The sequence below is a fragment of the Dryobates pubescens genome, chromosome 20, assembly GCF_014839835.1.
Source record: "Dryobates pubescens isolate bDryPub1 chromosome 20, bDryPub1.pri, whole genome shotgun sequence".
NCBI lineage: Eukaryota > Metazoa > Chordata > Aves > Piciformes > Picidae > Dryobates > Dryobates pubescens.
In genome coordinates this window covers 1,444,886-1,471,743 of record NC_071631.1, presented here as the reverse complement: position 1 = coordinate 1,471,743, position 26,858 = coordinate 1,444,886, and the positions used below count along the sequence as shown (strand labels likewise).

Genomic DNA, 26,858 nt, shown 5'->3' with positions numbered 1-26,858 from the left:
TTGTTCTGCCTCCTTCCAGGTGCCAAAGGAGAAGAGGATCCTTCCCCCTGCCATGATGGGACGCAACGAGCTGGGAAAGAGGTTAGCTCCAGTCCCTGCTCTCTGTAGCTGTCTGCTCCTCCTGCAGCTGCTTGGTGGCTCCCTCTGAGCCTGCAGAAAATAGACATCAAAGCAGAGTGTTATTGCCAGCAGCAGTGGAGGTTATTAACCCTGAGACATGGATTAAAACTCTTCAGGCCAGATCCCAAGCAGGCAGCAGTGGAGCTACACCCATGGCCACAGCTGAGCCTGGCTGTGTGCAGGGGAGCTGCACTCAGCTGCAGCAGCTGAGCCATTTGTCCTTGTTCCCTCCTCTGGGACAGCTGGGAAGGGGGAAAGGGTTAGGCACTGGCAGCCAAAAGGGCAGAACCAAGTCCTCTCCCACTCCCTGGGCTGATAAGGGTTTCGCTTCCAGCCTCCCAGGATTCTCTCCCAGTGACTCCCAGTTGTCCTTTGAGGTTTTCAGGTAATTAACTATTCAATTAATGGCTCATTTGCCACTCTGAGTTCAGTTCCCCTTCCTGAATGCTGTGTGTTTTGGCAGCCTTTTCTGGCTGGCTGTTTTTAACTCCTTTGACAGACTAAGCCTCTTGAGCAACTCTTCACTCCCTCTGCCTCAGCTGAGCTCAGCTGCTTTCTCCTCTCTGAAGCATCACCAGGGGTGATGCTCTCAGCTGACAGAGGGAGGTTTAGATTAGGCAGCAGGAAGAAACTTTTCATGCTGAGGGTGGTGAGACCCTGGCCCAGGTTGCCCAGAGAGCTGGGAGCTGCCCCATGCCTGGAGCCATCCCAGGTCAGGTGGTTTGGGGCTCTGAGCAGCCTGCTCCGGTTGGGGATGTCCCTGCTGCCAGGATGAGCTTTAAAGGTCCATCCTGATGGAGCTAGGCCCTGGATCTGCAGCCCCAGACCACGTCTAAACCCTATGCTGTGGCTGTGTGTGACCATCCCTTACCTGCTGAGCTCCTCTGGCTCTTGCTGACTGCAGTGAGAGGTGTGTGGGTGGGTGGAGATGACCCAGGGGCCTGTCCCACCTCCCGTCTCCCGTCTCAGGCAGGAGATGTCGGCAGCTGACTCAGGATCACCTGGCAGCTGGACTGTGCAGTCTGCTTGCTTCTTGCTGGCACAGCTTGCTGGGGCTGCCCACGTTGTGCCCTGGTTTGAGACAGGTCCCTTTCCCTTCCAGGCACTGCCACAGCATGGAGTATGACCCCGAGCTGGCATCCTTTGATGGCTCAGCACACCTGATGAAGCTGCTGTCTGAGAACGTTTCCATGAGCCAGGAATATTGTGAGCCACAGAAGAAGAGCAGCTTAAGCCTTGAAGGTGTCCCTGCTTCCCACAAGCCAGCCATGCTGCCACCAGGCACTAGCAAGCTGGATGCCACCCCAGACAACTACATGGTCCCTCCAGGGGATGTGTATGACAACAGCTCCCTCAACTCCCTCTTCGAGGCCATCCCTGTGGCCCCAGCACAGCAGAGGTGGCAGCCAGACAGCACTTTCAAGGAGGATCCCCAGGAGGTCAGAGCTGTTGGTGGGGTGCATGCTGGCACTGTGGGTACTGCTTGAGGCTGGCTCTGGTTTGGGGTTTGCTGATGCTGGGGTCAGTGGGAGCTTTGCTTCTGCATGAGGAGCTTGATGCCATCCCCAGCGGATTGTTGGGGCTTGGAAGTGGGATAAGGCTTGGGGGTGAGGGTCCAAGTTTTCTCTGTGACCTCTGTGTCATGGCTGGGAGAAGGTGGGTGGACAAAGCAGTGAGAGATTCTACTTCTGACTGTTCTGTTTCCACTTGTCTCCAGTCCCTGCTCTTCAGTGATATCCTCAAGCCCCAGCCAGAGCCACCTTGCCCCGAGAGTTATGCCACGGACGGTGTCAAGAGGTAACTGCCCCTCCATGCTCTCTGGGCTCCCATGGGCTTGGCTCTGCCCCTTCCCTGGGGAAAGATTTGTTCCTTTCCTTGCCCCAGTGCCAGCCTTGACTGTGACCACTGTGGACTTAGAGGTCTGAGCCAGGTTGTGTCCTCCTGGTGTCAGGAGCAGGATGCTGCTCTGGGACATTGTAGACCCAGAGTGGTGACTGTTAGGTGCTTGCAGTGTGGACTGCAGGGGTAGGCTTTGGAGAGCTTCACTGAGAAGGAGTCAAACCCAGCCTCCAACTCCAGTTAGCTGCTGCACTTGTGCCAGGCCACGTTTCCAGTCTGAGAGGGGTGTGTGTGGTTCAGGCTGTGTTGGCCAAACTGGTGCCAATCCAGTGCCAGCTGCTTCCACTGCCGTGGTCACATCCCAGCAGCGTCTCCGCCTGCACGAGGGCAGATGTGGCACTAAGGGCACAGCTGTGCCCTGCAGCCCCTGCCCAGGGAGCTCTGCTGGCTTCCTGTGCTGCAGATAGGTCCAGGTGGCTGCAGCAGCATCCCAGGAGCTGCTTGGAACAGGGTAAATGACAGAGAACAGCAGGATGGAGCTGGGGAGGGTGCTCAGGAGCCGCCTCCTCACCTCAAGGTTAGGTCCTTACTCTGGCTCTAGCACCTTGGTTTCAGAAGGGGCCACAGCCTCTCATTCCAAAGACATGAGTGAGAGCTCTTCCTCCTTTCCCCTCCCCTCTTGGGCAGAGCTTTCCTGCTCTAGATCTAGCACCAAGCCTCCCAGGAGGGAACATTATTCAACCTCCCACTTTTTATTTGCCTCCTGAGTCACCTGGCTCTGTGACTCAGCTGTCAGACGTGGGGATTTTCACACAGCCAGCAGCTCCTGGTGCTGAGCAGAGGCTTTCTGTTTGCTGTTTGTTTGTGCACTTGAGTCCTCTCCTGGCTCTGGATAAGAGGAGCTGCCCAGCCTCTCTTCAGAGATGGCATCACAGGGGAGGTGGAGCAGGAAAAAAGCGCTGGGTTGGTGACTAAACAGCACTGTGATGATCTGGGGCACTTGAAGGGTCTGTGTGAAGCTTTGGACAGGTGGTGGCTTGCACAGGTTCCTCACAGAAGAGCAGAGCTTGAGCTTTTCATGGCTGGAACATCCATCGGTGCTGGTGAAGGCCCAGGAGCAGGGCTCCTGGAAAAGCAGGCTCTGCTTTTCAACATCCTTGCCAACAGTGCCACTTCCTCTGTCTGGCAGCTCAAATCTTCCCTGTAAAGGCTGAAGCTGCTGCCCACCAGACTGAGAGGGACCACGCTGGGCTTTAGAGCAGTCCCTTAGCCCAGCCGGTGTCCTGCAGGCCCTCCTCTTTCTTCAGGACCCCCTGGCAGAGTCTTCCTGGCTCAGGCAGTTGTGGCTGTGTGAATGTGGAGACAGGAATCTCGCTCTAGGAGGTTGGAAAAGCCTCCTGGCTGCTTCCTCTTCCAGTCTGGCTTGGTTTAGGCTTTCAGCTGTGCGAGGGCTCCGGAGCCACCCGCGGGAGACCGCTGGGCACAGCGATGCACAGGGAGGAGGTCTTTAAGCCCAAAGCCAAGGGTAAAATGAGGGCACCAGAGGAGTGCTGCTCCCCAGGATGCTGGGGGAGGCTCCAGTGTGCTCCAGGAGGTGGCTGGCGGTGTGGGGATGTGCGAGATGGGGACCGGGGCAGCGGCTGCTGGGTGTGCAGCGGCTGCAAGCCGAAGGGTGGAGGCTCCCAGCTCTCTTGTTTGGCTGCTGGAGCCAAGCAGGCAGGATGTGCTTATTCATCATTCTCTCTTTGTTCCATCAAAGTGACTTTGAATACACTCTGGGGTCGCCCAAAGCCATTCACATCAAATCTGGGGACTCTCCCATGGCCTACCTCAACAAAGGACAGTTCTACCCCATCACGCTGCGGACGGCTGGAGACAGCAAATGTTTACACTTGTCCTCAAATAAAGTGAAGGTAAGAGAGACAAGCTGACAACTCTGCTGACACATGCTGGAACCAGACATCCAGCAATTGTGCTGGCCTGGGAACAGAGCTGAAGGTGAAGAGTAATGGCTTTGTGGCTCACCTTGGCTTAGAGCAATGAATGGGATGGATTCAGTCAGAGCAAACTAATCCTCTGAAGCACAGCAGCAGCCTTAGCCTTGCCTAGCAGCTGAAGCCTTCCCCTGGAAGGTCAGAGGTGCACAAAAGGCCTCCTTAGCAGATGGCTGCCTGCTGGCCCTGCTGGGAAGGCTTCTGAGCTCCAGAGAGCTTCCCCATCTTGCTGCTGGGATGGCCTCAGAGCCGTGCCTGAGACTGAGCTGAGCCGGAACTCCCAGCCAAGAACCTTGGTCCTGAGCAGCACTTAGGGGCTGGGCTTTAGACTTAGAGGGTTCCTGAAACTCTGAGGGTCTGAGCTGCTCCTGGCTGTGTTGCAGAGCGTTGTGATGATTGTTTTTGACAACGAGAAGATCCCCACAGAGCAGCTCAAGTTCTGGAAGCATTGGCACTCCCGGCAGCCCACGGCCAAGCAGAGAGTCATCGACGTCGGTACGAGCAGGGCTGGCTGAGCCCGGGGGGGCTGGGGGACCTCCAGCATCACTTCCCTGCTTTTCCAGAGCACAGGAACACAGCTGAATCTCTAGAGTTTGGCCTGGGGGGAGGTAGAGGCTGGTCTGCTGCTTTCAGGTCCTTTCTGGCCGAGGAGCTCCTGAGGGTTTAAGATGATGTTTGGCTAGGCCAAGATACCCCAAGGGGGAGCCTCAGGCAGAGAGAGAGAAACTGCTCAACAGTTTGGGCTCTTGGAGGTTGTGGTGCTAGGTCATAGGCTGGGCTGGATGACCTCAGAGGTCTTTGCCAGCCTCAATGGTTCTGTGAGGTGGGACTCCTTGGAGTGCAGGGATCTGAGCTAGAGAAGGCTTTGGTACTGCTTGGCCAGACAAAGGCTTTGGACCATCCAGCTGCTGGCTCAGGAGCTCCTGGCAGCAGGCACTGGGGGGGTGGATCTAGAAGCCACCTACACTGACTTTGCATGAGGTCAGCACTCAGCAGGCACCAGCCCAGACCCTTGAGTCACCTCTGGCCTGTCCCTCACACACAGATGTGGTGCAGAGGGACCTGGTAGAGCTGGGCAGTGCTTGGGCTTGGATGATCTTGAAGGTCTTTGCCAAGCCAAGGGAATCCTGACTCTGTCTGCACTCTAAGGTTTCCCCAGAGGTCTGAAGGATGGCCTCAGCTGTAGGACAAAGCTTGTGGCAAGTGGGGGAGCCCGGGGAGTGTAAGCAGAGTGTGACCCTGCTTCTGTGCTGCCTTTCAGCTGACTGCAAAGAGAACTTCAACACAGTGCAGAACATCGAGGAGCTGGCCTACAATGCCCTCTCCTTCGTCTGGAACATCCACGAGGAAGCCAAGGTACAGCCTGGGAGCCTTCGGTCCGTGGCAAAGCTGCAGCCTCCTTCCTGAGGACCCAGCCAGGCTCCCCCCCTCCCCCCCATACCCCCACCCCAGAGCCCTCAGCTGACAGACAGAGAGAGTTTGAAATCCAAACAAAGTCATCCCAGTGGCCCCAGGTCGTGTTTGCCTGCCAGGCCAGCGGGGGAGGACTCCTTGCTCCTCTGTGTGTTTAAGCATCGCCATTAGCTGCTAACCGCTCTGGGGACAGCCCGGGGATGGCTCAGGGATGTTTGCTCAGTGCCGATGGATACCCTGCAGAAAGGCTTTGGCAGCAGGCAGCCTGCAGCAGGGCTCTGCTCACCTGCAGGTGAAAACTATTTGGGTAAACCCCAGCTTAGGGTACAAACCCCCCCCCCCCCAAACCTTCTTTCAAGGCAGCATTTTGGTGCAGAAACAACTCAGCACCCTTCTGGGGCTTGTGTGATGTGGAAGGCAGCCAGGCAGCTCACAGGGTCCCTTTTGGCCTTCAAAAACCTTTAAAGCTTCTATCAACAACTTCCAGCAGCTCTGCTGCCTCCTCTGCACCTCTCCAGAGCTCACCCTCTGCAGCCAGTGTGGAGCTGATCAGAAGGACGAAGTAGCCAAGAAAACGAAAGCAGAGCATAAGTCTCCCATCCCTCTGGAGCTGGCAGCTTGGCAAAGCTCCTGCTCTGCTTTGGCATCTCCAGAAGTCCTTCCTTTAGCCCAGAAGGAGGCCTCGGGCGTTTACAACCCCAGAGGTTAACCAAAGCCTTCAAGGCGAAGCTGTCAGAAAGGGAAATAGGTCAGGAATGTGGCGACCCCCCCGGGGGCAGCTCGGCAAAACTCGAGTTGAACTCCTAGCAGAAACGCTGCAGAGCTGCTGGCCTGGGGCAGGCCCAGGGGAGCCTGCAGGCAGCTGGAAGCCAGGCAGGAGGGGGCAGACCTCCGGGGTGCCTGCAGCGCCTGCTGGTTCCCTGCCTGCAATTCAACCTCCCAGCCCCGGGAAGAGGTTTTGCTGTCCTCCGGAGAGGTGCTGACCAGCGCTGCCGGCAGGGTGCCAGGGCTGAGCTCCCCACGCAACGAGCCCTGCTGAGGGAGCTCTGGAAGCTTCTCCAGCTGCAAGTCTATTCCCAGAGTCCCAGGGGAAGCTTGGAGGTCACACAACTGAGCTGGGAGATGTGATGTGGCTGACAGCTGTGCTCAGCTCTCAGCCAGAAGCTTCCACTGGAGCAAACTCCATCCCTGGTGGTGCAGGAGCCCAGGCTGTGGTGCTGAGCGTTCATGGAAGCAGCAGCTCTCATCTGCAGTGCCTGAAGCTGCCTCTCTCCAGGGCATTGCTCTCTGGGGGTCCCTCGTTCAAACATGAGACCAGACACAGCATCAGGGACCTCCCCAGGCAGCCTTTGCCTCTGAGCTGGTGGCAGTGGATGCTCTAAGTGTCAGGAGAGAGAGGGAGAGCTGCAGAAGTGGGGTGTGTGTGAGGCTGGGGCTGGGGAGGGCTGGGGGGGAGCCAGCAGCTCACCTGCTGGGCTGGTGCTGGGAGGATGCCTCAGGAGCTGCTTCTGTCGCTCCCTCGCCGCTCCCAGCGCTGCTTGGGCTCAAGGCAGGGAGCTGAGGCAGCCTCTGTTCCTCTTTGCAGGTGTTCATTGGGGTGAACTGCCTGAGCACTGACTTCTCCTCCCAGAAGGGGGTGAAAGGAGTCCCTCTCAACCTGCAGATAGACACCTACGACTACGGCAGCGGCAGCAGCCAGCTGCTGCACAGAGCTGTCTGCCAGATCAAGATATTCTGTGACAAGGTAGAGCCCTGCAGCCCTGCTGCCCTGCAGCCCTGCTGCCTGGCCAGCAGCCAGGGTGCCACTGGGGGCCAGGGGTGCCAGCAGAAAACCACAGCAGAAGGGCTGGGGGGGGGGGGGGCTGGAAGAGGCTGGGGGAGCAGGGAGAGCCTGGAAGTGCCTGGGGGAGCAGGGAGAGCCTGGAAGTGCCTGGGGGAGCAGGGAGGGTCTAGGGGAGCCATGGGGAGCAGGAAGGGTCTGGAAGAGCCTGGGGGAGCAGGGAGAGCCTGGAAGTGCCTGGGGGAGCAGGGAGGGTCTAGGGGAGCCATGGGGAGCAGGAAGGGTCTGGAAGAGCCTGGGGGAGCAGGGAGGGTCTAAGGGAGCCATGGGGAGCAGGAAGGGTCTGGAAGAGCCTGGGGGAGCAGGGAGAGCCTGGAAGTGCCTGGGGGAGCAGGGAGGGTCTAAGGGAGCCATGGGGAGCAGGGAGGGTCTAGGGGAGCCATGGGGAGCAGGGAGGGTCTAGGGGAGCCTGGGGGAGCAGGGAGGGTCTGGAAGAGCCTGGAGGAGCAGGGAGGGTTGGGGTCCTGCATGAAAGAGGACCCCAGGGCTGTGCCTGTGTGGCTGAAGCCTCTGAGGAGCAGACCCCTTGGAGAGCTTTCCCCAGCTCAGGCCTCCATGGGGTTGTGCCTCACCATAAGTTCTAGTTTGGACAAGTTTTTCAAGAGCAGGAGAGAGGAGAATCTCCTTAGAGGTCCTTCCCCAGCCTCACATATATTCCCATGGGGAAACCCCAACAATAACAAGATCTCACAGCTGCTTTTGCCTGCATTGCTCATTTTTAAAAGCAAACTGGGGGGCAGGGGGCTTGGGTTGGTTTGGGTTTAATTTGTAAGTATCAGAGAGTTCTGGGTGGCCTCTAGAAGGTCTCTGAGATGAGCACTGTGGGCTAAAGGCTGCCTTAAGCTGTTCATCCCTCAGAGATGTCCACCAAACTCTCTCCTGCCAGTGCCAATGGCCTCAGTTTTGCCTTCTCTTCCTGCAGGGAGCAGAGAGGAAAATGAGAGATGATGAAAGGAAGCAGTTCAGAAGGAAAGGGAAGTGCCTGGACTCCAACAACAATGGTCAGTGCTGCTGCTTCTCATCTCCCCCTCACCTGTGCTGGGCTCCCTGCAGCCTTGCCTGTTAGCTTGGCCCTGGCTATTCCCAAGCCTGAGGAAATCAGCCCTGCTCAGAAGCAGGTTGTCCACCAGGTCCCTGCCTCATCTCCCACCAACTTAATTCTAACCAACCTTGTGAGAGACCTCACCTCCAGTCCTGCCTCCAGCTCTGCTGTGCCCAGCAGCAGGACACAGAGCTGCTGGAGGGAGGCCAGAGGAGGCCACAAGGATGAGCCAAGGGCTGGAGCAGCTCTGCTGTGAGCACAGGCTGAGGGAGCTGGGGGTGTGCAGCCTGCAGAGGAGAAGGCTCCAGGGGCACCTCAGAGCTGCTGCCAGGGCCTGAAGGGATCCTGCAGGAAGGCTGCAGAGAGACTTTCGCTGAGGGGGTCTGAACCGGGCCAAGGGGGAAGGGTTTGGAGCTGAGGGAGAGCAGGGGCAGACTGGAGCTGAGGAAGAAGTTCTTCAGCAGGAGGGTGGTGAGGCTCTGGCACAGGCTGCCCAGGGAGGCTGTGGCTGCCTCCTACCTGGGGGTGTTCAGGGCAAGGTTGGATGAGCCCTTGAGTGTAGCTGAGAGGTGTCCCTGGGCATGGTGGGGAGGTTGGAGCAGAGGAGCTCTGAGCTCCCTTCCAGCCTGAGCCATTCTGGGATCTTGGAGGCTTGGCAGGAAGCCTTCCCTAAAAGGGAGGCAGCAGTGGGCAAGCCCTGAAGACCTTCTGGGGGGTCCTGTCTGGATTATTTTCTAATGCTTCTGCTGGGAGCCCTTGGGCAGGAGCTCCCCCCCTGAGCTGCAGACCTTGGGCAGGAGCTCCCCCCCTGAGCTGCAGACCTTGGGCAGGAGCTCCCCCCCTGAGCTGCCTCTCGCAGTGCCACCTGAGCTGAGCTGAACTGGACTCTCCATCTGTAGGTCTGAAAGGCTGTTTGCTCTCTGGCTTCAGAGGGAATGAACTCACCTTCCTGAGGCCAGAGACTGACCTGGAAACCCAGCCAGTCCTGTTCATCCCCAATGTCCATTTCTCCAGCCTGCAGAGGTGTCCTGCACAGGTGAGTCCCCTCCAGCCCAACCTCCCTGGTGCCCTCAGCTCTCACCAAGCACGTGGCCAAGCTGCTCAGTCCCCCAGCTGGGACCTGTGACAGGGGAGAAAAGAAACCAACCCCAAACCACAGCTCTGAGGCACTGTGCTGAGCTTTCAGGCACAGCTGCCAGGAGTGGCCTAGAAAGTGCTCAGCAGTGCTGGGCAAGGTAACCTCCCCAGGCTCCTTCCAGCCAGAGCTCCCTGGGGCTTCACCTGAAGCCTCCACAGACACCTGGGGGGTGGTGGCCAGAACAAAAAAAGATATCAACAGGAAGCAAGCCATAGAAAACTGAGCACAGCACTCCCTGCATGTGGGGACCTCCCTCACTTGCCCTCTGCCCTTCTCTTTCCCCTTGAGCCTGAGGAAAGCTGGAGGCAATGCTCCTCAGAGCCCAGCAGTGCTCCTTCAGGGGGGCACAGCCACTTGTGCCAATCCTGCAGCAGCCTCTGGCAGTGGCTGCTGGCACTGATGCCTCAGCATCCAAACCAGGGGCTACAGGAACCTGCTTCACTGCCAGAGAGCTCCCTGGGAAGCCTGGACCTCGATCCCAAGGAGCCTGTGAGATCTGCCCTGCTTTTGGGTCTAGCTGGGTCTGTGTTCAGCTCTCTGCTGGGCAGAGGAGGAGAAGCTGGATCACAGGATGTTGGGGGTTGGAAGGGGTTAGAGAGCTGCTTTATGTCAGCTTTCATTTCATCTACAAGACCCAGGCAGGAGTTTGGGTTTAACTGAGTAGGGAAGGACTTGGGAGGAGGGGAAACCACGTTCCCAAGGTGCCCACACTGCCTCCTGCCCCAGCTTTGGTGCTGTGCACGCTGAAAGGTCTTTCCTTTCCCTCCCAAGGTGCTTCCTCCTGCTGTCCCCAGCTCTGCAAACAGGTAAGGATGCAGCACTTTGTATTTCCCAGCCAGCAGCTGCCCTCTCTCCCCATGCACAGCGTGGCTGGGTGGCATCCACAGGCAGAGTGTGTCCCTAGGAGCAAACCAACACAGCACAGAGTCTCCCTGCTGCCCTTCAGAGTCAAAACAGGGTTGGACTTCAGCCTAGAGTGGCCTCAGGGCATGCATGGCCACAGAGATCTTTCACTTCCCTCTCTGTGAGCTGCTGCAGTGTGGGTCTGGTCCAGGACTGCCCTGAGACAACGTTTGAGAGAACACAGAGCTCTCACTGAGGGGCTGACACTGCTGGGAAACAAACTGGAATGAAGCTGCAGCCACAGCTGTGATGTGTGCAGAGAGGGGAGAAGCAGGATTCACCCAAGGCAGAGAAACAAAGACAGGGAGGTGCAGAAGGGTTTTGCTTCTGGGGTGATGCCAAAGCCACAGCCTGCACTCACTGAGGGGCTCTGGAGCAGGCTGCCCAGAGGGGTGGTGGAGTCTCCTTCTCTGGAGACTTTCAAGACCCACCAGGATGTGCTCCTGGTGCCCTGCTCTACCCTCCAGAGGTCCCTTCCAAGCCCCAGGCAGGAAGCTGCAGCTCTGGCAGACTCTGCTGCTGGCCTTACTAAGCTGAGCTTTGGTGGCTGGATGCCTGCTGGGGGCTGGAGCCAGATGGTTTTCCAGATCCCCTCCAAGCCAGGCCATGCTGTGGTGCTTGGTTGCCCAGTCAGAGGTTCAGCTGCTGGGGTTGTTTTGCTGGCTGCTGCTGTTCTGTCCCCTTGAGACTGTTGCATCCCTCCTGCTCAGGCTGCCCCTGAAGCGCAGCGGTGCCTCCTTCACAGATGACTTTGACCAGATACCTCCAAAGCAAACCAAGGAGGAGGACCCTCAGAGAGGTAAGCCCTGGGATGGGAACTCTCCTGGAAGGTGGAGTCTCATTTAGTGACCCCTAGATCTCCAGGGAGCCCTTAGAGCAGCCTTCCAGTACCTGAAGCTGGGGAGGGACTGTTTCCAAGGGCTCGTAGCATGAGGGACAAGGGGCAAGGGTTTGAAAGCAGAGCAGGGGAGACTTAGGTTGGGCATTTGGAAGCAGTTCTTTACCCTGAGGGTGGTGGAACACTGGCAGAGATTGCCCAGGGAGGTGCTGGAGGTATTCAAGGCCAGGCTGGATGGGGATGGCCTGGATGTCCCTGCTGGCTGCGGGGGGCCTGGGCTGGATGACCTTCAGAGGTCCTTCCCAAGCCAGAGCCCTCAGGGACCCCGCGGCGACAGGAGGTGGCAGCACGCCGGGGACGTGCTGCGAGCAGCCCGGGCTCAGGGCTGTGCTCTGTCTCTTTCAGTCCTGCTGTACGTGCGGAGGGAGTCGGAGGAAGTCTTTGATGCCCTCATGCTGAAGACCCCAGACCTGCAGGGCCTCAGGACAGCCGTAAGTGGCAGCAGGAACAGGCAGCAGGGCGGTGGAGGCTGGGTGTGAGGCTGCTCCTGGCTCCTGCCTGCTCTCCCCTTGAGAACGGGAATGGAGACTGCGAGCAGCAGCAGCCCGCAGCTGCTGGCCGGGCCGGGAGGTGCTGCAGCAGGGCAGAGCACACCCCAGGGCTCAGAGCACGAAGCCAAACTCCTCTTTGTGGCAGCACCTCCACGGCTGCCCCTCTGAGCCAGCCTTCCCCTTCTCAAGGCTGCAGCTGTGCAACCTGAAGCCGGCCCTGGGCTGGTGCTGGAATCCCCTGAGCTGTGTTTGAGGAGCACACAGACATATTTCTGTGATGATTATCAGCAGCAGCTCTGATAACCTCACCTCTCTCTGGAGGCTGCTGGGAAGGGAGCAAACAATAAACCTCCCAGATCTGGGCTGCCTTTATGGCTGCACTTTTAAGCTCTGTTGGTTTTACAAACTGTTAAAACCAGAGAGTCTGGGAAATGCCAGAGCAGAGGATTCGTTGCCATCTCCTCCCTGCCCCATCCCTGCCCCACAGAGAGCCCAAAACCTCTGCAGAAAATGCCTGTGAGGAAGCTGCAGAGCTGCAGTCATCCTCAGGCTGCTCCTGAGCTTGCCTAGGAGAGGTCTGCAGGGATGCTCTGCAGGTCAGCAAAAGCTGCTGCTGCCAGATGCACCCCCAGAGACACAGCCATGCAGTCAGTCAATCAATCAATCACATAGCCATGGAATCAATCACACAGCCATGCAGTCAATCAATCAATCACATAGCCATGGAATCAATCACACAGCCATGCAGTCAATCAATCAATCACACTGCCATGGAGTCAATCACACACCCATGGACTCAATCAATCACACAGCCATGGAATCAATCACACAGCCATGGATTCAGTCAGCCACACAGCCATGCAGTCAATCAATCAATCAATCACACAGCCATGGAATCAATCACACAGCCATGGATTCAGTCAATCACACAGCCATGCAGTCAATCAATCAATCAATCACACAGCCATGGAATCAATCACACAGCCATGGATTCAGTCAATCACACTGCCATGGAATCAGTCATACAGCCATGGAGTCAATCAATCAATCACACAGTCACACAGCCATGGAGTCACAAACCAGGACCAGAGAACCATCCTGGCTGGGAAGGGTCTCTAAAGCTCTCCCAGCCCAACCATTCTCTGCCTGCCAAGCCTGGTGCTGAGCCATGGCCCTCAGCACCACATCTCTGCAGCTTTTAACCCCCCAGGGAAGGGCACTCAGCCACCCCCCCGGGCAGCCTGCCCAGGCCCTGAGAGCCCTTTCAGTCAAGAAGTTTCTTCTCATCTCCAACCTAAACCTGCCCTGGTGCAGCCTGAGGCCATTTCCTCTCCTCCTGTCCCTTGTTCCTTGGGGCAAGAGCCCAGCCCCACCTGGCTCCTCTCAGGGAGCTGCAGCCAGCCAGGAGCTCTCCTCCCCTTCTGTAGCTTCTCTCCAGCAAAGGGAGAGCTCAGCACAGCTTGTGCCCAGCTGCCTGAAGCACCAAGCCCGGGGACGAGGGGAAGGGAATGAATCCTCTTCCTTAGGCTTAATGTCCTGGCAAGAGACCCAAAGCCAGCCTGCAGCCCCCTGCCAGCCACGGACGTGTCCAGGCTGTCCTCTTCGCACCGTGGCTTTGGCCCTTCGTGTTTGATGGAGCAGAAGGGGAGGGAGGTGGTGGGGAGGGGCCCTGCGCTGCCGGCTGCCCCCCGGCTCGGGGCCCTGCGCTGCCGGCTGCCCCCCGGCTCGGGGCCCTGCGCTGCCGGCTGCCCCCCGGCTCGGGGCCCTGCGCTGCCGGCTGCCCCCCGGCTCGGGGCCCTGCGCTGCCGGCTGCCCCCCGGCTCGGGGCCCTGCGCTGCCGGCTGCCCCCCGGCTCGGGGCTCTGCGCTGCCGGCTGCCCCCCGGCTCGGGGCTCTGCGCTGCCGGCTGCCCCCCGGCTCGGGGCTCTGCGCTGCCGGCTGCCCCCCGGCTCGGGGCTCTCCCCGGCTCCCAGCGCAGCCATCCCATCTGCTCTGCTTTCCTCCCGCAGATCTCGGAGAAGTACGGGCTCCCCGAGGAGAGCATTTACAAGGTCTACAAGAAATGCAAACGAGGGTAAGCCGACCTCTGCTCGGCCGGCCCGAGCCCCTTCCCCTCGGCTGCAGCAGAGATGCTGCTTTGGGCTTTGTCCCTTTTAACAAGCCAATAAAAAGCTGTTTGCAGCGCGTAAACCTCAGCCCTCTCTGGGTGGGGGTTAAAGGTTTGGGGATGGATAATGCTCCCTTGTATCAGAGTTGTTTGGAGTGTAAAGTGTCCCCAGGAAAGGAAGTTGGATGAATTGAGGAATTGTTTGGGGAAGCTTAATGGCTGTTCCTTTGTGTGATGGAGAACTTATCTGGCTGGCATCGGGGAGGGGGCAGAGATGTTTGCTTCCCCAGAGCCGGTGCCTAAACGGCTCACCAAGAGCCGCGGCGGCTCTTCCACCTGCTCCCGAGCTCAGGGCTGGTCCCAGCCCCAGAAACGGAGGTTTTCTCCTCAAGGTGACCCAGCAGCAGTGCTGGCCTCGGGAGAAGGTTTTTCAGAGTGCCTGGAGTCTGATCTGGAAGCAGAGCAGCTGTGGAGGACAGGGGAGGGCAGTTTATCACTGCAGCTTCAGGGAAACCAGGCTGAGGTGTGTCAGCTGTGGTGGTGGCTTCTGATGTGGCCACCCCAGGTCCTCAGGCTGTCATCAGACAGCTCAGGCCAGGCCAGCTTGGGTTCCTGGGCCAGCTGACTGGGAGCATCTGCGTGGCAGGAGGGAGCCAAGCACTGATGAGTCTGCAAGGTGGACCAGGAAATGGCAGAGCTGCAGGGGAGAGGCTGCTCAGGCTTTGTTTTGCTTTGGGTTTTGGTCATGGCTTGATCTGATAAGTTGTGAAGGTTGTTTCATGCTGATTGGGAGGGCAAGCAGGCAGCTGCCCTTGGCAGCTCTTCCCCAGAGCAGGAGGAGCAAGGAGGAGAAAAGGCCACGGCTGGAAATTACCCTGGAAAAGCAATCAGCTGCCCCCCAGCTGGACCTGAGTGAGGGCCTGCAGCCACCAGCCACTGCTGAAGCAGGGAGGGGGCACACAAGCTCTTCCCCAGCCTGCCAGACACCAGCTTCAGGCTCTGGGTCCTGCTCCCCCAGATTCACTTTTCCTTGGAAGGATTCTCTCCCACTGCTCCACCCTGAGCCATCCTCTCTGGCCAGCTGCAGCTCTTCACCTGGTGCAAAGAGGTGGTGCTCAGTGGTGGAGAGCAGGTGAGGACCTTCCTCAGGAGGACATTCAGATGAGCCCCAGGGTGGCTCCAGGGCAATAACAAAGTCAGTGAGGTTTGGCCTGGACAAACAAGGGAGGGCTCAGGGCCCTTCAGCAATGCTGCCTTCAATCTTTTGTGGTTGAGAAGTCAGCTGGAAGCGAGAGGCACAGGTGGCTGCTCTGGGCTGCTCTGGCTTCCTGCCCTCAGCCAGAGGCAATCAGAGCAGCTCTGCTCACAACCCACCCTTGGGTATTCTCTGGGGACAGCTGTCAGGGGCCAGACCCTCTGGGATGCAGGGCTGGGGGACATGCCCCAGGTAGCCCCAGTGCTGCTCCTGTCCAGTGCTGGGGGGAGAGAGGCTGCTGGGGTGGTTCTGATTCACTGGGAAGTGAATCCCTGGGCAGTGCCAGGCTCAGCCTCTCCCTGCACTCAGTGGGAAGCTCATCCCCCAGGAGAGACAGAGTCCAAGAGGCCATGAGTGTGCCTGGATCATCTCTGAGGAGCCCTGGGGTGGAAGCCTGGAGAGGAGCAGCCCCAGAGGGGATCTGAGCAATGCTCAGCAAGAGCTAAAGGCTGGGGGGCAAGAGGCTGGGGCTGGGCTCTTCCTGGTGGTGCCCAGGGACAGGCCAAGGGGCAGTGGGCACAAACTGGAGCCCAGGAGGCTGCATCTGAACAGGAGGAGAAACTTCTTGGTGTGAGGGTGCAGAGCCCTGGAGCAGGCTGCCCAGAGAGGTTGTGGAGTCTTCTTCTCTGGAGAGCTTCCAACCTCCCCTGGCTGTTGTGCCCCTGGGCAAGCTGCTGTGGGTGCCCTGCTGGAGCAGGGGGGGTTGGAATGAACTCCAGAGGTCCCTTCCCACCTCCCCCCTGCTGGGATTTGGTGGTTCTGTGAACTGTGCCTGCTGGAGCGCTCTGTGCTCTGCCAAAAGGCAGCACAGTGCCAGGCACTGGCAGGAAGCTGGCAGCAGAGCAGGGTGGGCACGGGGGCAGAGCTCCCTCCTTCCCCTCTGAACCTGGGGCAGGCTGTGCCAGGGCTGTGCCAGGGCTGTGCCAAGCCTGCCTGCGGCTGCTGCAGGCAGGAGCCAGCAGTGGCCTGCGAGGCATCCCCCGGGGGGACCCCAAGTCAGGTCTTGCAGAGCTGCTGGATGTGTTTGTTGCTCTCAGCCCTTTTCTCTTCCTTGTCTCACGGGGTTTGGGGTTTGGGGTGGTTTTTCTTTGCCATCTTGGCTGGTGCAGCGTTGCTCAATTAACGCTGCTGCCCCATTAACGACCCCAGCAGGCCGCTGGAGGGGATGTGCTCTGTGCACCCAGAGATAATTTGTTCTCTTTGTTTCCTCTGAACGGTTACAAATTTCCCTCCTTGATTTATGGGAGCTGCAGGGGCAGGATGCAGAGCTGCCCAGGGACCTCCAGGACAGAAAGTGGAGGGGGATAGGGGTGGGGGACACACTCTGGTCGGGGTCAGCCCCACAGCCTCGGGTTCAAATCAGCTCTTGGGATGTTTCCTTCTGTCCCATGTCTCCATGGAGTCGGTCCCAGGTCAGGATGCTGTGTGATTTAGAGTCACAGCATGGAGGGGCTGGAAGGGACCTCTGGAGCTCACCCAGTCCAACCCCCTGCTCCTGCAGGGCTCCCACAGCTCAGGGGCACAGTGGCCAGGGGGGGTTGGGAGCTCTCCAGAGGAGACTCCACAGCCTCTCTGGGCAGCCTGCTCCAGGCCTCCAGCAGCCTCACAACAAAGGAGTTTCTCCTCCTGTTTAGATTTGCAGCAGGGCTGTGGAGATGTGCCCCTGAGCACAGGTGGGATCCTGCCACCAGCTGGCACAGCTGGCACAGCTGGCAGCATTCACCCAGCCTGTGCCTGGGGGTTCCTCCCAGAAAGGGCTCCCAGGCAGCACGTCTGCATGGGAGGTTGGCCTGGAGAGGAGGCAGACAGCCTGCTCCAAACCACTGTGGTCCCACTCCCAAAGCAGTCTCAGCTTGTTCAGAGCAATGCAGCCCTGCAAGCACCCAGGCAGGGAGCAAGGAGGCAGCAGCTCTGCTCTGGATTCACATCCCACAGGGTCCAGGTTCGTTTAGCCTGCAGAGCAGACTCTGGGCCCAGGCACGTCCGGGGTGGGGTTGCCAAAGGCTCTGCAGGAGAGCCCTGTGTGGTGTTCTGTGGCTGGAACTCCTTTACCCTGGCTGAGCCCCTCCAGCTGGGTGAGGAAAACCTTTGGTGTGAGGTTGTGGAGTCTCCTTCTCTGCAGAGATCCCCAACCCACCCCCCTGGGCATTGTGCCCCTGGGCAAGCTGCTGTGGGTGGCCTGCTGGAGCAGGGGGTTGGAGTGGGTGAGCTCCAGAGGTCCCTTCTGACCTCCAGCAGTCAGTGACTCTGTGAGTGCTGAGCTCTGCTGACCAGGCTGAGCTCTGCAAAGCCTTTGGATGTGCTGAACCTGACCCAAGCCTCTCTCCCCCTGCTGCAGGATCCTGGTGAACATGGACAACAACATCATCCAGCACTACAGCAACCACATGGCCTTTCTCCTGGACATGGTGGAAGCAGAGGACAAGTTCCAGATCATCCTCAAGGAGCTATAAAGGAGCCACAGGCAGCACTTAGCAGGACTTGTCTCAAAGCCATCAAGTTTGACCCCCCCAGGACTCAGCCTGGAGCCTCAACTTGTTGCCTTTACTTGAATCCACTGCCCTGGGCAGGGCCCCCCCTGGCCACAGGGTGCCAGGCCAGAGACTGCTTGGAAGATCTGTCAGTGATGTGAACATGGACCATGGACCTTCCCTCTGCTGAGTTTATTATTATTATTATTTTGTATGTTATTTTATTTGAGTCTGGCCTGGCCCTGGCCCTGGCCCCTGGCCCTGGCCCTGGCCCTGGCCCTGGCCCCGGCCGGGGGCAGCGCGGCCGGCAGAGCCCCGGCAGGGGCAGAGCCCTGGCAGGGGCAGGGCACCTCCTGGCTTGGCTCTTTGCCTGATCCAGCCTCAGGCTTTGGCTCTCTCCCAAGCCATCAGTCATGCAGAACCTTCAAACCATTTCCAGCAGGGCTGAGCCCAGCCCTGAGCTTCTCTCTCTGCCCAGAGAGGACTTCACAGCTCGCTGCTGGCCGGACGCTGCCCGTGCCCCCCCGCTCCTGCCCACCCCCCCCGAGTGTAAATACCACCCAGGCCTCCCCCCAGCCCCTGTTGATACATTTCTGATGTCCCTTTTGTATTTGATACACCTGGATAAACGGTTTGCATTGTTTTCTACCTGCCTCAGTTTGGTGACACAGAGCATTTCAGACACAGGCTGCCTCACGTTTCCCTGTGGACTCCTTTTGTAACGGTCTCGTTGGTCTTGTTGGTGTGGATATCCCATAGTAATAAAGGCTCAAAGATGGAAAGTCAACTGTCTGCCCCCCTCCCCAGCCCCCCCAGCTCTGGAGCTTGGTGCAGCCAGGCAGGAGCCAGGGCAGGGAGGTGACCCTGAAGGCACAGAAGGGACTCCAGGCTGGTTTTGCACCACACTCTCTTTTCCTCCCCAGGAAGGGGTGAGCCAGCAGTGCCCCTGTGCCCCCCCAAAGCCAGCAGTGCCCTTCTGCCTCCCCCAGAACCAGTACTGCCCATGTACCTCCCCCCCCCCCCGAGCCAGCACTGCCCCTGTGCCCCCCCAGAGCCAGCACTGCCCCTGTGCCCCCCCAGAGCCAGCACTGCTGCTCCCCTGCAGCCCCTGCTTCCACCTGCAGCTGCAGACCAGCTCCTGGACTCCCCCTCGGCCCTCCCTGCGGCCGCTGGGCTGGGCTCTGCCTCCCCCAGGACGATAGGGACTGGAAGGGACCTCTGGAGGTGATCCCACAGCACCACTGTGGTTGGAAAAAGACCTTCATCACCATCAGGCCAAACCATTCTCTAACTCTGCCAGGGCCACTCCTACCCCAGGCCCTCGAGCACCATGTCTAGGTGGCTTTTAAACGCCCCCCAGGGACGGGAATTCAGCCCCTGCCCGGGGCAGCCTGCCCCAGCCTCTGAGAGCCCTTCTGGTGCAGAGGTTTGTGCAGCCCCAGCGCCGGGCTCTGCCTCCCGCTGCGGCGCTGGCTGCTGCAGAGCCGCTGCCGAGGCGCCGCGGGCAGGAGGAGGCTGCTGAGCAGCTCCAGGCACATCCCACTGCTGGGGGGATGCTGTCAGATGAAGCTGGGGAAGCGCTCAGGCAGCCGGTGCCAGTTTCACCTCTGCTCACAGGGGAAGCAGCTCAGCCTCTCTCTGCGCCGGGAGGTGCCGGGGCTCAGCCGAGCGTCTGCCTCCCCCTGCTGCACTGCCTGCTCCAGCTGCTCGCACCTGCGATCCTGCAGCCACCAAACCTGCAGCCCGGCGCTGAAACTCTCTGCAGCTGCTTCCCATGCAGGCAGAGCAGCGCCGAGGGGAGCCCTCTGCTCTCTGATTAATCCTCTGACCAGGGAAGAGTGAGGACTTCCCCCTCTCCCCCCTCATCTTCATCCTCTGCTGCTCCTGTGCATCGGAGAGAGGCACCCAAGGCATGGGGAAGGGAGAGGGTTTGGGAGAGGGCTTAGGGAAGGGCAACGAAGATAGGGAAGAGTTGGGCAGGGCTGGGGAGGAGCAGCTGAGGGAGCTGGGGGTGCTCAGCCTGGAGGAAAGGAGGCTGAGGGGAGACCTCATTGCTCCCTCCTGAAAGGAGGCTGGAGCCAGGTGGGGAATGGTCTCTTCCCTCTAGTCTCAGGTGATAAAAGGAGAGGAAATGGCCTGAAGCTGCACCAGAGCAGCTTTAGGTTGGACGTGAGGAACAATCCCTGCAAGAGAAGATGCCAAAGCAGCTTGGCAGCACTGCTGGGGAGAGGAGGGGGTTGCTGCAGGCAGGCTTGGTGCATCCCTTCTGGATGGGGCCAAGGGTGCTGTGTCCTCAGTCCCAAGCAACAAGTGACAGGAGCAGAGCAGGGGGAGCCGCGGGTGGCTCCGAGGAGGACTTTGCGTCCTGTCCGCAGGCTGCTCCTTGTGTCCAGGGGCTGGAGGCAGAGGCCCGGGGCCGTTTTGCCCGGGGCCGGGCTCAGGGGCCGGTGGGCGCTGCGGGCAGGGCTGATTCACGCCCGGAGAGGAGCAGAGGCAGCCCTGGCAGGAGGCTGTTTTGCTGACTGGCTCAGTATCGCTCATCCCTCCCAGCAGAGGCGGAGCTGCCGCAGCCGTTGCGCAAAGCGGAGCTCCCAAGTATGTGAGAACATTCCTTGAGCCCTTGCCCAGAGCCCACCAGCGCCGTTTGAAGATTGCGATGGGAGTGATGAAGGAGCTTCACCTCCCCGAGAACAAAGGTCGTGTGAAAGTATGAAGCTGCCGGTGCTCGGCGGAGGGCTGCCGCCGGCAGCCGACTGCAGCCTCCCTGCAGCCAGGGCTGCTCTGCTTCCTGCTGACTCCAGCCAGAGAGGCTCAAGTCAGCCTGGCTCCTCAAGTGGAGCTGGTGGGAGGGTGCTGGAGGGTGTCTGGGCACCAGCAGGCTCTGGGGGGTTGACATTTGTTTCATGCATTCATGGAATGGGTTGGGTTGGAAGGGATCTTAAAGCTCACCCAGTTCCAGCCCCCTGCCTTGGGCAGGACATCTCTCCACCAGCCCAGGTTGCTCAAAGCCTCATCCAGCCTGGCCTTGAACACCTCCAGGGAAGGGGCATCCACAGCCTCCCAGGGCAACCTGTGCCAGGGTCTCCTCACCCTTACTGCAAAGAATTTCTTCCTGACCTCCAGTCTCAATCTCCCTTCAAGCTTCAGTCCATTCCCCCTTGTCCTACAACTCCCAGCCCTTGCCAAAAGTCCCTCTCTGGTTTTCTTGCAGCCCCTTCAGGTACTGGAAGGCTGCTCTAAGGTCTCCCTGGAGCCTTCTCTTCTCCAGGCTGAACAACCCCAACTCTCCCAGCCTGGCCTCACAGCAGAGGGCTTCCCAAGTGCTCTGAGTGACTCAGGTGAGAGAGGTGCATAAAAAAAGCAGCAGGTGACTGAGTTGTGCAAGAGCTCTGCTATCTCCAGCCCTGGGTGGAGGGCTCTGCTCTCCCCTTCTCCAAAGAACACCCAGTTTCTGTGTCTTTATTCACTGCTTATTCACCCCTTGCATCATCAGGCAGGCAGCTGAGGACCTCGGGGTGTGGGGAGGTTCTCCATCCCTACAGAGGGGAAGAGCAGCATCCTGTGCTTTGTCAGGACACCCACAGGCTGTGTTTGGAGAGGCCCTGGCGCTGGCTTGGGTGCTGGAGAGGTTCAAAAGCTGCCTGGATGTGGTGCTGAGGGTGGTGGTGGCTCAGCAGCAGGGGTGGGATTGTGAGCTCCGCGTGAGGGCTTGGACTTGGTGATCTCAAAGGTCTCCTCCAGCCTCAGCAGTTCTATGGTTCTGTGCCTGTGGGGCTGATCTTCAGCAGGAGCAAACTCCTAGCTCAGCTCCTTCACCTCACCAGGCTGATTTCTGCTGGCTGGGGATCTTGCCCTGCCTCAGCAGCTCTCGGGGGTGTCCTGACAGAGTGCCTCACAACCCTGGGAGGCGGCTCCAGGGAAGCTCCTCACCCTCTCTGGCCTCCTGCAAGGGCTCAAGGGATGGCTGCAGAAGAGACAATGCAGCAGGGCTGCTTGTCAGGAGCAAAGGAGATTGAAGGAACTGGTCCCACGCTGCTGGGGGCTGAAGTCTGGAAACAGAAGCTGTGAAGTGCTTTGGGGGGTGGTAGTGGTGGAAGCTTTATCCTCCAAAGCACAAACCTCTGGGAAATGATCTGGGGCAGAAAGGGCTCAGCCCTCCCTGGCCAGTGGTGCAGCCTAGGCAGAGACCTGGCTGCCCAGCTGCCCCAGAGCGAGGCAGCACTGAAACCAGGGCAGGGAAGCCAAATGACTGCAGCTGGGAGTTCCTCCCATCCTCTCCCACTGACTGGAGCAGGAGAGGGAGCAGGCTGCGAGCCCAGCAGCTGGGTGTGGAGTGTTTGTGTGTTGCCTGATAACACAGCCTGGTGAGCTGCCCTCCTCAGCTTTAATTTGCCCCTTCCTCTGGCCCTCTGTCCTTATCAGACACCGCTTGGCATCGCTCCCCTGCCAGCCCACAGCCTCCCACTGCCTTTGCAAAACCTCTGTCACAAGAGGCAGCTGCTGAGAGATGTAGTAAAGATACACCTGTTGGGCAAGGAGAGCCAGGGGCTTTCTCATGGGCTCCTTCTTGTCCATGGTCAGGAATTTATTGTTGATGCTAATCTCTGGCCAGGTAACCTCTCTGCAGGGGGACAATAAATTTCCTTGAGCAATTTGCTGATGGGCAGATTCATTTGTCTGCTCATGAGGGGGCAAGGGGCAGGGAGGGCTTGGGAGGAGGAGGAAGGCAGTTTTCCTTTCATGCCTTTTTAATCTCTCTGGAATGAGTGGCAGGATTGGGAGACAAGGGAATGGCAGCTCTGCCTTGGAGGAAGCACCTGAGACTCTCCCAAGCCTCCTTCCAGCCCTGGCAGGGGCTGAGGGTTCTCCAGCAGCTTCCTTTGAGATGCTGTGCAGCCACAAACCTTCACCATTGCTGCCCAGTGCCCCCCAGACTGGACTCTTCCTGCCCAGTGCTCCCCAGGTTGGACTCTTCCTGCCCAGTGCCCCCCAGGTTGGACTCTTCCTGCCCAGTGCTCCCCAGGTTGGACTCTTCCTGCCCAGTGTGCTACTCTGGGGGTGAGTTTAGGCCCTGGCAATGCAAACAAAACCCAAGGTGAAGCTTGGAGCCTCTGCTGGGATCTGGAGGTTCCTTTTCCAGGTCATGCAGTGCTCTGTCCCATGGGGCTAAGACATTACCCCCACATCCCAAGGGTGGTGCAGTGCTTAATTACTGTTTGCAAATGTCTGAGAGCTCAGCTGATAAAGGGCACCTCTGATCCACTGCTCTGGGCTGGCAGCAGCCCACACTCCCCCCTCAAGGCACTGCCCCGAGACACTTCCACTCTGAGCCGGTTCCTGTGGCAGTAACTTGGCCCCACTGGGCCAGGGGATGCAGGGGGAGGCTGTGGGCAGCGTTCTGCTCTCTGACACTTTCCTGTGTCCCATGCAAGTGCTGTGCCTTCCAGGCTGGACTCCCCTGGAAGGAGTTTGCTTTGCTTCCCCAGGAGGTTTCTGTGGCTGGCAGGTTGCAGGCTCTGGAGTAAATCCTGCTGAGGTTGGAGGTCTGGGACTTGGAGCAGGGCAGTGATTATCCTCTGCACTCAGCACTGGGGAGGCCACATCTTGAGCACTGGGCTCAGGTTTGGAGTCGTCACTCCAAGAAGGACATTGAGAGGCTGGAGCAGGTCCAGGGAAGGGCAAGGAAGCTGGGGAAGGGTCTGGAGAACAGGGCTGGGGAGCAGCAGCTGAGGGAGCTGGGGGTGTGCAGCCTGGAGAAGAGGAGGCTGAGGGAGACCTTCTGGCTCTCTGCAGCTCCCTGAGAGGAGGCTGGAGCCTCCTTCCCAAGAAACCAGTGAGAGGATGAGAGGAAATGGCCTCGAGTGGCACCAGGGCAGGTTTAGGTTGGACACTAGAAGAAACTTCTTGACTGAAAGGGTTCTCCAAGCCTGGCCCAGGCTGCCTGGGGAGAAGGCTGAATCCCCATCCCTAGAGGTGTTTGAAAGAGGCAGAGCTGTGGTGCTGAGGGCCAGGGCTCAGCACCCCAGGCTTGCTAGAGGCAGGGAATGCTTGGACTCAACGACCTTAAAGACCTCTTCCAGGCAAAATGTGTTAAACCCTTGGGGTGCTAAACACCTTGCTGAGGGAACTGTTGCTGTTGCAGTGACACACAAGACAAACAGGAAAGGGATGTAAACAACAGGCAGGAGAGAGGCACAGGAAGGAGAGGGCATCAGGCAGTGAATGCAAGAGCAGGGAGGAGAACCGGAGGGACAGGGCTGTGGGGAAATCACAGCTGCTGGGCTGGGCAGAGCTCATTTCCAGGGACACTGATAAGGCAACACTAAACCTTGTCCTGAGCAGAGGAACAAAGCAGATCTTAGCAGTGTGAAAGGCCCAGAGAGGAGAGCTCCCAGGTGGTATCCTTTGTAAGACTGAGATGTGCCCTCCCAAACCTCGCCTGGGGAAGGGCCAGGAGTAGGCTTCTGTAGCCAGAGGACTGTGGAGCTTGGTGCATTATGCACTCAAGTGGCTTCTCCTGAAGCCTCTGGCATTGGCCCCCAGTTGTGGGGGGGTTCCAGTGACTCCTGACAGCTGCTGGGACTGGCAGCATGGTTTCTGGAAGGTCATCTCAGCAGAGTTCAGAGAGACCTACCCAGGGCTCTCAGAAGGGCCATTCCCCTAGCATCCTGCCACCTGGGTAGATCAGAAATGCCTTAAGAAGCTCAGAGGGATCTGCACCTGTGTGTGGTGCTGCTCTGCACCCTGCAGGAGCAGAACCAGAACCATCCAGCAGCATCTTTCCCCCAGCTCCAGGCTCACGTACGCGGGGAAGGCAATTTCCAAACCTAATCCTCTTGTGGCTTTGGGCACAAGCTCTGCCTGGCCAGAAGTGCTGGTGCTTGGCTTGCAGAAATCCACAGAGGTCTGGTCTAGGAGCAGCAGCAAAAGGGCTGATGAATGCCTTGGAATTGCCTTCACCTGTGGGGAGTGAGCAGCAAAGGCAAGGCTGCAGTTCAAGGGCAGCAGTCTCCAGCGTGAGTGGCTCTAGCAGGGCTCACCCCTGGGAGGGTTCCCCAGCTGCAGGCAGAGCTCTCTGGCACTGCTCAGCATCTAGGGGTTGTGTTTACACAGAGGCTGAGAGCCTGAAGCTCTGGCAGATGTGGCTCTGTGTGTTCAGCTTCTGGCTGTGTGTCTTCAGCTGCCCTCTCCAGACTTCTCCACCATCAGCTCCAAGTGCCTGGTTTGGCTCAAGTCACCAACCCAGCACACAGCTGGAGGTGGTGCTGCCAGATCTGCCTGGCAGCCCCTGGAGAGTGCTATGGAGTAAGGGAGATGTCCCTGGGGCTGTCACTGCTGGGCTCCAGGGTGGGCTGATGCCTTTGACCATCCCAGAATGGCTCAGGCTGGAAGGGAGCTCAGAGCTCATCTGCTCCAACCTCCCCACCATGCCCAGGGACACCTCTTAGCTACACTCAGCTGCTCAAAGCCTCATCCAGCCTGGCCTTGAACATCCCCAGGCAGGAGGCATCCACAGCCTCCCTGGGCAGCCTGTGCCAGAGCCTCACCACCCTCCTGCTGCAGAACTTCTTCCTCAGCTCCAGGCTGACCCTGCTCTGCCTCAGCTCCAAACCCTTCCCCCTTGGCCTGTCTCTAGACACCCTCAGGAGAAGTCTCTCTGCAGCCTTCCTGCAGGATCCCTTCAGGTCCTGGCAGGCAGCTCTGAGGTCCCCCTGGAGCCTTCCCCTCTCCATGCTGCACAGCCCCAGCTCCCTCAGCCTGTGCTCACAGCAGAGCTGCTCCAGCCCTTGGCTCATCCTTGTGGCCTCCTCTGGCCTCCCACAGCTCTGCACTTATTAGCCAAAAGTTCTTTTACTTATTCTTCTCCTTCTATTTCCCCCCCTGAGAGCAGTGACCAGGTACAGACTGCAGGACCTGTCCACCACCTCCCTCTCAGATGGCTCCTCTGTCTGTAGCCATAAATTATCAGCTGCTGCCATCTTTCAAATAGATAGTTTCCTGTTCTGCTCCTTGTAGGTTAGATATTATCTGCTCCAGTAAATCATGAGTCAGTGATGAATCCAGGGAGGCTGTTCCCAGCAGCAAATTCTTACCCTGGCCAAAATAATAGGGATGCAAAGCCATTATGGCATGATAGAGAGAGAGGAAAAAATAATTAGGGCCTGCAATACTAATTTAATCAAGTGCAGAACATGCTGGGGCAGGTGTGGAGCTGGAGTGAGTCACCAGAAGGAAAGTTCAGGCTTAGCACAGAGGTTGTGTGAGCAGAGAGCCTTGCCCCACGTCCAGCAGAGCCCTCCTTGCACAGCCAAGCTGTGAGCTAAGAGCTTGTTTGAGACTCCTCTGCTGGCTGCCAGGAGCAGAAGGTTGCTTGGGGAAGGTGCAGGCAGGCAGCTGGGGTGGCTCAGCCGAGCGCTGCCTCAGGAAGCTTACTCACTGTGGTTGTCCTGGAGGGCCAAGGCCAGGCTGTCAGAGGCTCTGGGCATGGAATCATGGAATGGTTGGAGTTGGAAGGAACCCTAAAGCTCATCCAGCTCCAACCCCCTGCCATGGGCAGGGACACCTCCCACCAGCCCAGCTTGGTCCTTTCAGGGATGAGGCATCCACAGCTTCCCTGAGCAGCCTGTTCCAGTGTCTCACCACCCTCACAGCAAAGAGCTTCTACCTAATGTCCAACCTAAACCTACCCTGCTCAGATCTAAACCCTTGTCCTGTCACCACAGGCCCTTGTCAAAGGTCCCTCCTCAACTCTCCAGCACTGGAAGGCCACTAGGAGGTCCCCCTGGAGCCTTCTCTTCTCCAGGCTGAACAGAGTGTCACAGGATTGCTTCAGCTGGAAGAGACCTCTAAGGTCACTGAGTTCAGCAGACCCAACTCAGCCTGTCCTCACAGCAGAGGGGCTCCAGCCCTCTGATGCTCTCTGTGGCCTCCTCCTCCAGCAGATCCATGATGTGCCAACCTGCTGTGCCTCACCATGCAGTGGAAGTACCCTGCATGAAGCTGGGGGGCAGCTGGCAGAGGAAGGGCTGCAGTGCAGATGTGCTGGGCAGGAGGAGACAACAACCTCCCTCTAAAGAACACCAAAGCACTCCCAGAGGCACCACAGCTGCAGCAAGACACCACTGAGGGGCCAGAGAGGTCCTCAGCACTGTGTATGTTATTACAGAGTACCTGGTGACTGCTAATGACACTTTGTGCCCTGTTGAGCATCTTCCACATCTCCAAAGGTCCTGGATTCCTGTGGAGTGAAGCTCACAGAGCCCCAGTGGAGCCTGGTCAGGGTGGTGTGGGTGGGGAGCATCAGGTGCAGAACAGTTAAGTGCCTTACACAAGGGTGAATCAGCAGGA

General features: G+C 58.8%; 1 protein-coding gene across 1 annotated transcript in view; it reads left to right on the top strand.

Moving 5' to 3' along the window:
• Positions 1-17,567, top strand: part of GRHL3 (grainyhead like transcription factor 3) — a 34,152-nt gene extending 16,585 nt beyond the window's left edge. The window contains exons 3-16 of the mRNA XM_054170692.1: positions 20-81; positions 1,223-1,559; positions 1,838-1,917; positions 3,719-3,872; positions 4,337-4,448; positions 5,215-5,309; positions 6,952-7,110; positions 8,129-8,207; positions 9,148-9,284; positions 10,158-10,192; positions 11,000-11,088; positions 11,533-11,618; positions 13,687-13,751; positions 17,378-17,567. Of these exons, the coding sequence (XP_054026667.1) occupies positions 20-81; positions 1,223-1,559; positions 1,838-1,917; positions 3,719-3,872; positions 4,337-4,448; positions 5,215-5,309; positions 6,952-7,110; positions 8,129-8,207; positions 9,148-9,284; positions 10,158-10,192; positions 11,000-11,088; positions 11,533-11,618; positions 13,687-13,751; positions 17,378-17,492 (1,605 nt within the window). The 3' untranslated portion in view covers positions 17,493-17,567. The remainder of the gene's footprint in view (positions 1-19; positions 82-1,222; positions 1,560-1,837; positions 1,918-3,718; positions 3,873-4,336; positions 4,449-5,214; positions 5,310-6,951; positions 7,111-8,128; positions 8,208-9,147; positions 9,285-10,157; positions 10,193-10,999; positions 11,089-11,532; positions 11,619-13,686; positions 13,752-17,377) is intronic.
• The last annotated feature ends 9,291 nt before the right edge of the window (positions 17,568-26,858 follow it).